The sequence below is a fragment of the Staurois parvus genome, unplaced genomic scaffold (genome assembly GCF_062004578.1).
Source record: "Staurois parvus isolate SC_StPar_1 unplaced genomic scaffold, SC_StPar_1.0 ptg000560l, whole genome shotgun sequence".
In the NCBI taxonomy this organism is placed as follows: Eukaryota; Metazoa; Chordata; class Amphibia; order Anura; family Ranidae; genus Staurois; species Staurois parvus.
Genome location: NW_028318356.1, coordinates 1,200,463 through 1,214,465, shown reverse-complemented (window position 1 = coordinate 1,214,465; position 14,003 = coordinate 1,200,463). Strand labels below are relative to the sequence as shown.

Below are 14,003 nucleotides of genomic sequence, written 5' to 3'. Positions count from 1 at the left end.
CCTCCCTTGGCTAACTGATACACTGTCACGGCTTCTACTACCATCTCTATGCTGATGACACGCAAATCTATCTCTCTACCCCTTGCCTCACTCCCTTCAGTCTCTGCCCGAATCACTAGCCTACTGAACGACATATCGGATTGGATGTCACTCCACTTCCTCAAATTAAACCTTTCCAAAACCAAGCTCCTAGTTTTCCCCCCAGCCCGCACCCCCCCCCCCCCCCGACTTCTCCATCACGACCAACAATGCCACCATCAGTCCCACCCCGCAAGCCAGAGAACTAGGTATCATCCTAGACTCCAATCTGTCTTTCCAGCCCCAGGTCCAATCACTGAAAACTCATGTAGACTCCACCTCCGCAACATCTCCAAACTACATCCGTTCCTAACCCCGGCAACTACTAAGCAACTCATTCACTCCCTTATCATAACATGACTCGACTACTGTAACTCCCTCCTCACCGGCTTACCTTACCACAGGCTATCCCCGCTTCAGTCTATCCTGAATACTGCAGTCAGACTCATCCACCTTACTAACCGCTCCGTATCCGCCACCCCCCTCTGCCAATCCCTCCACTGGCTTCCGATTGCCTAACGGATAAAATTCAAAATGCTAACATTGACGTACAAAGCTATTCATAACACTGCCCCAACTACATCACCGACCTGATATCCAAATACCACCCAAAACGTACTCTCCACTCCTCGCAAGACCTCCTACTTTCTAGTTCCCTGGTCTCTTCCTCCCTTAATAATAATATTATAATTTAGCAAAAAAATAAAAAAAAGTCAATGGTGATTAAATACCACCTAAAGAAAGTTTTATTTGTGTAAACAAAATGATAACATTTTTGATTGTGTACAGTGTTGCATGACCGCACAATTGTCATTTGAAGTGTGACAGAGCTGAAATATGGAAGGAAGGGGGTGAAAGTGCTGGCTGTAGGGGGGGGGGGGGAGTGCTCAACATTGAAGTGGTTAAGAGCAGAGGATGCCCGGAGGTACTAGAAGAGTGATTATTAATCCTCTGCCAAGTATGTAACAGGATGAAGGAAGCAAATGGACTAATAGTTGTTATCCTTTGTGGAATATTATTTTTATATAATATAAGTTAATACAACAACATACTGAAGAACAATAGTATCTGTGACTGTCTACATGGTGCATTTGAAAAATAGCAATATTTTACTTTGTTACAAATTTATACTATTTGTTTAATAATGTGCTAGTTTATAATATTCTACATTGTTATATAATTTAAATTAATGACAATTAACAACTTACCTTTGCACTGTCCTCTAGAAATGTCTACCCATGAACCTTCAATGCAGGCCATCTTAATAGGTCCATCTCCAAGGATACAGGTAAATGTTGCAACAGTGCCGGGTGAATATGTTTCAGCATTCCAGTTACCTTGTAGCTTGGCTCCTTCCTTCTGGCCTGGTTTTCCACAATGTTCTTTATAAAAAAACAAAAACAAGAAAATGGAATAAACTTTTCATTACCCCAGTCATGTCATGGCAACAAGGAAGTTACAGATAATGCAATTACTGACCCTTCAATTACCTTGAACCTCAGCTTTTTTTAGGTTTATTATGTTCTCTTATAGTAACTATGTTCTCTAAATTACAGCTCCTTTGGAATGAGATTATTGGTAACTGTTGCACCTTGTCCCTGACCTTTTCATTTTATAAAACAATACACCAGTGTTCCCTTATCATTGATTTGCTTCCCTCTGATACTGCGGAATAATCAAAAACAAAAACAATTAGATGTTCATGTCTAGATTTTTCTTATGAAGGTCTGTACCCTTTATGACTTTTCCCCATCCATAGGAATGACTGGTACCAGCAGCATGCACGTGCAGTGGACACACAGCCTGGTGGGGACTATTTACAAACAATGGCTGTGCGGTGTCAGTGAGGGTGTCAGAGGGGCATTCCAATAACAAGCCAGACAAAACCATTCAATCAAACCTAATCAAATGTGTAGACAGGTTCAGTCTGCTTTCTCTACTGTAGGTGGCGCTCGACGGGAACGATATCACAGCCTGGAGAGGAAGTCAGGAGAAACTTGGTTTCTCTGTGGTTTCCTGGTTCTTGGAGGTGGTTGGCTAAGCTGCATCAAGGTAACCTCTGGCAGATATCTTGGGTCAGGAAAGTCCCTGCCCCCAGGGTGAAGTGGCTAGTATATGAAAGAGCACCCATCTGTCAGGGAAAGTGAAAGCAGCAAGGAAAGGTTCCAGAAGAGTAGGGACAAGCTAGGGACTCTCAATCCTGTACAGAAGCTTCCCCCGCCAGGCTGCACTCTGCCCTCTGAAGACAGATGCAACTGATGCATCTTTACTCGCTGTATCTCTGCCTTGAACTGAACTGTTGGGGTTGTTTACAATTTACATACTCTGTAATATGGGTTCTGAGTTTAACTGCAACCAGACTTTGTGTATTTACTTCTCTGCTCCACGCTGCACCTATCCACACTTGGCGTAGTCAGTAGGATATGTTCCTTGCAGCAGGTGCGGAAGTAGGATTGGGCTCCAGCATGGCTCCGCTAGGATCAGCTTTGGCCTTAATACAAAAGTTCAATGGCTCAAACATCCCCCTGGCAGAGTCGGAGGAGAGACTGGTGAGTGCCGTGCGCCAGTTCCAGGTCCTTGTGCAGCTGCCTGTTAATACTTTAGAGCAGCGGTTCTCAACCTGGGGGTCGCGACCCCTTTGGGGGTCGAACGACCATTTCCCAGGGGTCGCCTAAGACCATCGGAAAACACATATTTCCGATGGTCTTAGGAACCGAGACACCGCTGCTGTCTCCGGCGATGTGTGGGCGGGATGTTATGCTGCCCCTGTCACCGCCTCCTCGCCGCTGATTGGCCACCAGAACTGTAGCTCAGGAGAGGCACACAGGCGGCCAATCACCGGCGAGAAGGTGGAGCTTGGAGAGGAGGAGCCGAGCGGCGAGGGAGCTGCAGGAACGAGTGAAGAGAGAGGCCAGAGAAGGAAGACAGCTGACAGGTAAGTGCAAATTTTGCTGCTGCAGCCAGGTATGCAGGCTGTAGATGGGAGAGGGAGAGAGCGAGCCCAGGCTGGAGCAGGAGTCAGCAAGGTAAGTATCATTGGTGTCAGTGGAAGGGATAGTGCCCCATAATTTGTGTCACTAATACCAACGATGGGGCACTATTCCTCCCCCCACTGACACCAACGATGGGGCACTATTCCTCCCCCCACTGACACCAACGATGGGGCACTATTCCTCCCCCCACTGACACCAACGATGGGGCACTATTCCTCCCCCCACTGACACCAACGATGGGGCACTATTCCTCCCCCCACTGACACCAACGATGGGGCACTATTCCTCCCCCCACTGACACCAACGATGGGGCACTATTCCTCCCCCCACTGACACCAACAATGGGGCACTATTCCTCCCCCCACTGACACCAACGATGGGGCACTATTCCTCCCCCCACTGACACCAACGATGGGGCACTATTCCTCCCCCCACTGACACCAACGATGGGGCACTATTCCTCCCCCCACTGACACCAACGATGGGGCACTATTCCTCCCCCCACTGACACCAACGATGGGGCACTATTCCTCCCCCCACTGACACCAACGATGGGGCACTATTCCTCCCACTAACGCCAATGATGGGGCACTATTCCTCCCACTGATACCAATGATGGGGCACTATTCCTCCCACTGATACCAATGATGGGGCACTATTCCTCCCACTGACACCAATGATGGGGCACTATTCCTCCCACTCATACCAATGATGGGGCACTATTCCTCCCACTCATACCAATGATGGGGCATTATTCCTTCCACTGACACCAATGATGGGGCACTATTCCTCCCACTCATACCAATGATGGGGCACTATTCCTCCCCCCACTGACACCAACGATGGGGCACTATTCCTCCCCCCACTGACACCAACGATGGGGCACTATTCCTCCCACTAACGCCAATGATGGGGCACTATTCCTCCCACTGATACCAATGATGGGGCACTATTCCTCCCACTCATACCAATGATGGGGCACTATTCCTTCCACTGACACCAATGATGGGGCACTATTCCTCCCACTGATACTAATGATGGGGCACTATTCCTCCCAGACACCAATGATGGGGCACTATTCCTCCCACTGATACCAATGATGGGGTACTATTCCTCCCACTCATACCAATGATGGGGCACTATTCCTCCCACTGATACCAATGATGGGGCACTATTCCCCCCACTGATACCAATGATGGGGCACTATTCCCCCCACTGACACCAATGATGGGGCACTATTCCTCCCACTGACACCAATGATGGGACACTATTCCTCCCACTGACGCCAATGATGGGACACTATTCCTCCCACTGACGCCAATGATGGGACACTATTCCTCCCACTGACGCCAATGATGGGGCACTATTCCTCCCACTGACGCCAATGATTGGGCACTATTCCTCCCACTGACGCCAATGATTGGGCACTATTCCTCCCACTGACGCCAATGATTGGGCACTATTCCTCCCACTGACACCAATAATGGAGCACTATTCCTCCCACTGACACCAATGATGGGGCACTATTCCTCCCACTGACACCAATGATGGGGCACTATTCCTCCCACTGACACCAATGATGGGACACTATTCCTCCCACTGACACCAATGATGGGGCACTATTCCTCCCACTGATACCAACGATGGGACACTATTCATCCCACTGACATCAGTGATGGGGCGCTAGTCCTCCCACTGCAAAATTACAGTTATGAAGTAGCAACGAAAATAATTTTATGGTTGGGGGTCACCACAACATGAGGAACTGTATTAAGGGGTCGCGACATTAGAAAGGTTGAGAACCACTGCTTTAGAGGCTAATGCCTGCAAGTGGTAATGGCGCTGCTGGAGGAGGAGTGGGCTACTGTAGAGCAGATTGTGTCATATAATAGGGCCTATTTAGGAAAAAGATACCGCTTCCAGAGCTGAGGTGAAGACTCCTTGTCAGGAAACAGCAGGACGTGAGCCTCACTCATTACTCGATTACCATGCAGAACCTCTGGAGGTGCCTGGAAAATTAGGATGTGCGTGACTGCGCTGACATCACTGAATCTGACCACATAGGGAAAGACCAGTTCATAGCCGGCATGAAGGCTGGCTCAGTCCAGAGGGTCCTACAAGAGATAGTTAAATAGCATCCTTCCACCTCCCTCCACAATGCTGTGAAGGATGTAGTTGCTCATGAACAACAAAAAGAACAGATGCAATGGTAGCAGTAACCAAGAGATATAAACCTCAAGGAGGAGCCCTTAGCACCTTCACCCCTGTTGCACCGAGCCCAGTGGTATCCACCCTAGTCAACGGACAAGAAGTCCCATGTATGATTGACACCGGGTCAGAGGTCACTGTCATAGAGTATGACTTTTATGTACAAATATTTGTGGCACAGGAACAACTGGACCCCTGCAGGTTGAAGACATCACCTGGGTGAGGATTCAAATAGAGCACTAGGTGCTGGAACAGTTGGGAGTAGTGATGGCCCAGTTAACCCAGCAGTGCCTGTTGTGTTGGGCATGAACGTTTTGAAAGACATAGACTTATCCCACCTGCTGGCCAAATATGAACACTCTGGCCAGTGGGTCCGGGGCTGTGGCCTGCAAGCGGTGTGGCTCTGAGTGCTACCCTACAAGGCCCAGCATTAGGCAAATAAGAAATAACTGGAATAAGTAGGAGTGGACTGCACACCCCTAAGCAAAAATTACTTTTTGCACCTGTACAAGTGGAAGTCTGGTCTCTCCCTGTTGGGGTCCACAGAAAGTTACGGGGGGCCACTGTTATGGGCAAACCCCACAAGGATCATATAGTACCAGGGGAGTGGCTGGTGGGCTGTACCTTGCCCAGGATCCACCAGGGAAGAGTCCTAGTGCATCTCATCAACCTGAGAAAAACACAGATCTCACTACCCAGACACGCCACCCTGGCTGATCTCTATGCGGTACCTTGTCACTGAATCTCAAACCAGGCCAAACCAGGGATAGAAGCAATGTGTTCCCCTCTACAGGCAGCCACGGTGCCATGGGATGAGGCCCAATACAATCACTGCTGGAACACTGGAATTTCCTTTCAAAAACTTTTCACTAATACAACAGAGACTTCTCCATCAGCTGATGGAAAAACACCTGTTAATATTTGCTACCAGTTCAGAAATTTATGGGTTCACAGAAGGCATTGACCACCCAATCTCAACAGGGAATACACTGCCTATTCAAGAGTGGTACCACCACATTCCCCCAGCACTGTGCCAAGAGGTCAGGGATTTGCGCCGCAATATGTTACAGAGTGGAGTGATCCGGGAAAGCTACAGTGCCTGGGCTGCTCATGTAGTCCTGGTGCAAAAGAAGGATGGTTCTGTGTGGACTATCATAAACTGCATACACCCACAGGGATGCCTACCCACTGCTTCAGGTAGAGGAATTCTTAAAGACCTATAGACAAGCCAAATTTTTCTCCATTCTGAATCTAGCTAGCCTCTACTGGCAAGTCCTGGTTTGGGACCAAGACTGGGAAACATCTGCCTTTATCACATCCTTGGGACTTGAGTCAATAGCTCAACAACTTCATGTGACGTTCAGATTAGCACAGCAATGCGTAGAGAGCTTCATGGAATGGGTTTCCATGGCCGAGCAGCTGCATCCAAGCCTTACATCACCAAGTGCAATGCATAGTGTCAGATGCATTGGTGTAAAGCGCAACGCCACTGGACTCTAGAGCACTGAACTCTAGGTTGGGCTTGGCCCCTTAGTTCCAGTGAAGGGAACTCTTAAGGCATCAGCATAACATGTTGGACAATTTCAGCATTCCTAGAAGATTTGAAGTTGTTATAGCTGCAAAGGGTGGGTCAACTCAATATTGATCCCTACAGATTAATACTGGGAAGCCATTAAAGTTCATGTTTGTTGAAAGGCAGGTGGCTCAATACTTTTGGCAATATAGTGTGTATATTTTTTTTTATATATATATATATATATATATATATATATATATACATATATATATATATATATATATATATATATATATATATATCACAGGCACATTGATCTCCCCATCAGCACAGTGCTAGAGTTTTAACACTGAAGTATAAACAAAACAGTAGTATAGGTGACCTCATCCTTCTCTTATGGCAGAGTGGATTACAGCCATCTCCCCACTGGTACACAGACTGATAATGCACACCGGATGATTAGGTTGTGTCCAGACACCCCCAGCACACCCTGTTTGCATGCCTATGCAGCTACGGCATGTGAACACCCCAGTCTATTGCCTATGCAGCTACGGCATGTGAACACCCCAGTCTATTGCCTATGCAGCTACGGCATGTGAACATCCCAGTTTATTGCCTTTGCATCTTAAGGAGAGACGGTTGGGGATGCTAAAAACGCAACTCAAGAACATGTTATCAATGTCCTCCTCAACTCCAGATCTAAAGAAGCCCTAAATCTGGCCATATATGGATTGAAATTTCTATCCATGTATGGCCACTGTGGTGGAACAGATGAATTTTGTTCATCTGCCATGCTGGAAAAAAATGTTTGTTCTGCACTGCAGGCTATAAACTGCAGCACTAATTTGTGTATTCTGACAGCAAGGAAGTTTCCCCGCTGTCAGAATACAATGACACAGCAGAGAGGATTTCCCCATCCACAGCAAATCGAATCAGGTCACTTTTTTTCATTCAACTCAAACTGACCAATGCATGGACAGACTTAGACAGCCTTAGACAGAGAGAGGTTTTGCGCAAACGGTGGGGTCACCAATACTATTGTTTTGTTTATACTTCAGTGCTAAAATGCTGTCATTGCTGTGTAGCATAAGTGTCAATTCACACCAGAGCATGGTGCAAGAAAGGTGCGTTCCTTGTGCATTTCCCACACTGCATTCAAAAAGCACTGCCTTTTGTGATCTGCTTCCAGAGCCAATACATTGTTAATGGCACCCCAAATGCAGATCGCAAATGCTGTGCCTTTGCAAGCACCAAATCACATGGTGCCTCAATACCATGTGACTTGGTGTGGTGCATATTCAAAAGTAGTGCATGCACTATACTTTGTGGGTTGTGGTGCGACTCACAGCCCATTCAAATTAATGGGCTGCAAATCACACTGCAGGGGAAAGCTGACCACATTCCTGTGCGATTATAATGTGAACCAGCCCTAAATGATAGTGTTACATTGGTATGAATTTATTATTCTTATTACATTTCATAGCTGCATCCAAAATACTACTTTTCTCTCCGATTTCATACTTTGCAGAGCTTATCAATCAAGATAATAGACCAATCACATATTTGTTTCCCTCACTTATGACTGAATCCGATTCAGATACATTGGGGGTTACAGCATTTACTAAAACTGAAGAGTGCAAAATCTGGTTCAGCTTTGTATAGAAACCAATCAGCTTCCAGGTTTTATTGCCAACGCTCAATTGAACAAGCTGGAGTTAACAGTTGATTGGCTATCACGTTAGGCCCAAAGCAAAAAAAGTAAATAAATAAAATAAGCGAAGGGCAAGCATGACTGGGTGAAGAGGGGAGGCATGGATGGAAAGTTGGTATGGTGCATGCACTGACCTTATTGGTGAAACCTGGGTCCAGGTGGGGCTTTGGCAAGGACATGAAGAGTGGGAAAAACAGATATTGCAGTCGGTGGTCATCAGACCAAACAGTGGAAGGGCAACAGTTTTTGGTTTGGTTTGGCACTTGCAGTCACAGCAGCCTGGGGAGTGTGGTCTTTGGACACTGTAAAAAATGATGGTCTAATGGTTGGAGACCCATCTGTGGTATGGCGTCATTGGGTGCATTCCAGTTAATGATAGGTTAACTAGGAATTGAGCACATAGCAGTTTCTGTGGATAGTTTTGGTTTTTGTCCACGAGTCAGTGTGTTGTGGCTGGGGGTTTAGGGTTCTGTAGATATAAATTACCCAGTGTTAGGATTAGTGCCTTCAATGACCAGCACCCTTAATATATATATATATATATATATATATATATATATATATATATATATGTTTTATAGGAATTGTTTTTGTTTTTGTTACCATTGTTACATCTTAATAAAAAGCTGCTATAGCCATTTTTGTATCCAAACTCTTGTGTGGTTTGGTCATGCACAACTGCACCAGATTCTGAGTGCACCAGTTTTAGTAAATATAACCCATTTTGTCCAGTGTAACCATACACATATATTTCATATGAAGGACATATACCTAGTGCAGAACACAAAAACTCCAGAAGTGCAAGAATATAAAGATATTTATTCAAATACCAGCTATTATGGTTGGTATATTTTTACGGTTTATGCACAGTTTAGTCAGTCACAGTTTTAAAATCCTACTTACAAAATATATTCACATCTTCAGCTCCCAGGCCTCGTTCATGCCATATACGCAGAAAAACTGATGGAAACTGACGCACAGATTTCACCTGCAGAGACCTCTGTTTACATCAGTTTCCATGCGTACTTCAATCAGTTATTATAATTATTATTATTATACAGTATTTATAAAGCACCAATAGTTCGCTCAGCGCTGTACATTACAAAGGGGGACAGAACATGTGACAGAACAATACCAATACAATGCAAAACATGAGGGGATCGAGGGCCCTGCTCTTTCGAGCTTACAATCTAGGATGGAGGGGATGATGGCACAGGAGGAGATAGCTGTGGGGGATGGGGTGGTAGGAAGAATGGAGGAGGTTGGCAAGTTAGCAGGGGGTGGGGTAGGCTTCAATGAAGAGGTGGGTTTTCAGGGTGCGCCTAAAGGAGAGGAGAGTAGGTGATAATCTGATGGGTTGGGGCAGGGAGTTCCAGAGGATGGGTGACACCCTGGAGAAGTCCTGGAGGCGGGCATGGGAGGAGGAGACCAGGGAACTAGAGAGAAGGAGGTCTTGTGAGGAGCGGAGTGTGCGTGCTGGGCGGTACTTGGATATTAGGTCAGTGATGTAGTTCGGGGCAGTATGGTGGACGGCTTTGTACGTCAGTGTTAGAATTTTGAATTTGATCCATTGCGCAATTGGAAGCCAATGGAGGGATTGGCAGAGGGGGGTGGCGGAAATGGAGTGGTTGGAAAGGTGAATGAGTCTAGCAGCCCTATTCAGGATCGACTGAAGCGGGGATAGCCAGCGGCGAGGCAGGCCAGTGAGGAGGGAGTTGCAGTAATCGAGTCGTGATATGATGAGGGAGTGGATACGCTGTTTAGTGGTTTCTGGGGTTAGGAATGTGCGTATTTTGGCGATGTTGCGGAGCTGGAGTCTGCACGATCTTGTTAACCACTTCCCGACCGGCCGTTGTATATAAACGGCCGGACGGTGGCACTGCAGGGTCGGGTGGCCGTCTATAAACGTGATCCGGTGCCCGCTGTGTCCTCCGGACACAGTGAAACACTGATCGTCGGACGGGACCTCTGTACGAGGTCCCGATCATGTGATCACTGATTGGCCAATCAGTGATCACATGCAAAGTAGTAAGCAAGATGTCACTTCTGACATCATTGCTTACTATGTGTGAAATCTGTGAATGATCACAGAGGTCACATGGTACAAGGCTAGTCACAAAAGCCTTGTACCATGTGACAAGCTGTGACCAATCACAGCTCACTCAGTTCTTCTCAATGAGTGCATGAATGCACACAGAGAGAAAGAGAAATGTTTGCTTTTACATCCTATATGGGTGTAAAAGCAATCAGTGTAAAAAAAAAAAAAAAATCTTCATCACTGCTAGGGTGACAGTATGTAAAAAAAAAAAAATAATAATATAAAAAAATAAAATAAAAATGTAAAAAAAATGTTTAAAAATTATAATTTTTGCTTATAAACTAATTTGGATTTTTTTTTTTACTAAAAAGATAACGGAATAAATTTTGGCTAAGATTTATGATGAAATATTATTTATTTGCAAAATTTTATAAAAAAAACACTTTTTTTCAAAATTTTTGGACATTTCATTTACATAGCAAAAAAAATACAAATCCCAGTGGTGAATAAATACCACCAAAATAAAGCTTTATCTATCTAAAAAAAAATGGTAAAAAATTCATTTGGATACAGTGTTGCATGACCGCGCAATTGTCATTCAAAGTGTGATAGCGCTAAAAGCTGAAAATTGCCCTGGTCAGGAAGGGGGTAAAAGTGTCCGGTCTGGAAGTGGTTAAAGATTGGACTTGGGGCTGGAAGGATAGGTTGGAGTCCAGAATGACACCAAGTACTCTGGCCTGCGGGGCGGGTTTGATGGTGGCGTTGTTGGATGTGATGGAGAAGTTAATGGGGGGTGGTGTCCGGGATGGGGGGAAGACAAGAAACTCGGTTTTGGAGAGGTTCAATTTAAGGAAGTGGAGCGACATCCAGTCTGATATGTCGCTCAGTAGGTGTGTGATTCGGGCGGAGACTGAGGTGGTGAGGTGGGGGTTTGAGAGATAGATTTGTGTGTCGTCGGCATATAGGTGGTAGTTGAAGCCGTGAGAGTGTATGAGTTGGCCAAGGGAGGAGGTGTAGATGGAGAAGAGAAGGGGCCCGAGGACGGAGCCTTGAGGGACCCCAACAGAGAGGGGGAGTGAGGGGCAGTGATGTGGCAGATTCTTCTGCAGAAAAAATCTGCACTTGATTCTAATGTCGTGGTGTGACCAGGGCACATAGAGAACAATTGATTTTATTGTGCCCTTGCAGAACGCATACAAAAAACTGATGTCTCTGCACCACGGTGTGAACGAGCCCTTAATCTATTCTGACAAAGGGAAGAACACAGATTTTGTATGTTTCTAGGTAGATATGTACTACATCCAAAGTGCTTTTCATGAGCAAGTTTTAGAAGATGAACATTACAAAATACACATTCCTCAATGAACTGGTTTATATACAGCTTTACATTACTTTTTATCAGTATTCAAGAGTTAGCATAAAACATGTAAAGAGTAGACAACATAAAAATGTATTTCAAGACAGAAATACAATCAATATCTTACCTTTCTCTAATGTTGGGGCTGCCCTACAGATTGGAGCAGATGTAAAGAACGATAGCCAAACAATCAAAAACATCTTGAAACCACACAACATCTTCTGGATGTGTTACCTCAGATAGCTACAAACTGTATAAGGCTACTCTGTTGCTTGTATATATGTATATACTATATATGTAAATAGACCCAAACAACTTCACCTTTGTTCAGTCAATAAGGTAAACAATGGTCAGAATCTTTGATCTGTAAAATCAGTTTGCTTTAGAACACATTGCAAAATATTTTAGGTAATTTCAAACACAGGTAAAGGTCATACAATGTGTACCTCCATAATCTGTGTGTTTGATGAGTAAGCAGCTCTGTAACAAGGAAAAATAAAGTAGTTAGAGATTTTGTGGTAAACTTGTTACAGGACCCAGTCCAAGTACAGAGGATTAGGGATGATTGGGGACTATATTCAATCTTGTCCAGTGATGGATTCACAGACAGTTATTTTTTGTGATTCACATTCAGCACGAACAGGCCCTTTTCAGCCATGTTCACGGCAGGTGAATTTTGGTCCTGACTTCTAATGCCGGGTGTAACCTCTAATTCTGGTCAGAAGACTCACAATAGCCAAATATGGGAAAGCGGGGGGGTGGTGGATGACAATGCCTGAAGACTTTTCCACCAGCTCCTTGTCTGTACCACCATACAAACTTTCAGTTAGAGAGTTGGAGGAATTAACAATGGACTATGAGTGCATTAATCACTCCACCTGTGTTTCATTGAAAGCTACTACGGTACCATTTACAGGTCTCTACCCACAGAGCCATGCAAATTACAAAAGCGACAGCTGCTGTGGGGGAGAAGAAACCCCTGCCCACTGTCATAGGCGGTAGAGGGGGTGGTTTGGAAGTAGGTGGGTTATATTTGTGTCATGTTACAGCCAAAATATGGGTTTAACATATAACATGGTCCAAAAGGTGGAGTTAGCCTTTAACGGTAGGGAGCTAAAGGATACTATAGAGAAACCCAGGAACCTAAGCTATTTGTTCAGCTATATTTTGCTATGCACCAAACTCTTGACCAATCCAAATTTGCCATATTGGATTTAGGTCAAGTGAGTGTGGGGCCATTTAATGGTATCAATTCCTTCATCCTCCAGGAACTGCCTGCATACTCTCACCACATGTTACAAAATAATCTAGAGTGGGTGACTGGGGACAAAGAGAAGACAAATTTAATAAATACCTTCTTCAGCTCTGTATATGCAAAGGAGAATGAGGGAGCTCTTGTCTATAATAGGCATGGTATTGACACAGCCCCAGATGATCCACGTTGCCTCACAACTGATATGTTCCAGAAATATTTAGGCAGAATAAAGGTGAATAAAGCTAGTGGGTCCTTAAAGAATTGAGCTCTATCATTTCAAAGTCATCATTTTGTAATTTTTAGGGACTCTTTAATGAGTGGCATAGTACCACTGGATTGACATTAGGCCAACTTGGTGCCTATATTTAAAAAGGAATCAAAATCTTTACCCTGTTTATTTATCATCTATAGTTGGGAACAGGGGTGGACTGACCGTTTGGAAACTCGGGCACTGCCAGTCAGTAGTGGGCCCCATGCGATGCCCCTGGTACCTTTTTGATAGGCTTTTTTGAGTTTGGGCAAGGACACAAGGGCCTGATGATCCCCTGTTGCCCTGAGGCCCCATGAGCTGTCAGTCCGCCCCTGGTTGGAAAGATACTGGAGAGTTTAATAAAAGACCACATAGATGAGTTCTTGTTGGAAAAAAAATATTTTAAGCAACAGACAGCATGGATTCATGAAAGCCAGAAGTTGTCAAACAAATCTGATTTCTTTTTATAAGGTGGTGAGCAGAACCTTGGACAGAGGGGTGGCAGTGGACGTGGTATACTTGGATTTTGCAAAAGCATTTGACACAGTACCCCCCACACGGCTAAAGTGTAAGCTAAAGTCTACCAGCTTGGAAAAA

The 14,003-nt window shown here is 45.1% G+C and overlaps 1 protein-coding gene across 1 annotated transcript in view; it reads right to left on the bottom strand.

Moving 5' to 3' along the window:
• LOC149450910 (complement factor H-like) overlaps positions 1-12,162 on the bottom strand; it is a gene marked incomplete at its 3' end in the record, with an annotated part of 293,665 nt that extends 281,503 nt beyond the window's left edge. The window contains exons 1-2 of the mRNA XM_089691270.1: positions 12,029-12,162; positions 1,287-1,460 (exon numbers count right to left, since the gene is read on the bottom strand). Of these exons, the coding sequence (XP_089547396.1) occupies positions 1,287-1,460; positions 12,029-12,119 (265 nt within the window). The remainder of the gene's footprint in view (positions 1-1,286; positions 1,461-12,028) is intronic.
• Positions 12,163-14,003: the final 1,841 nt, after the last annotated feature.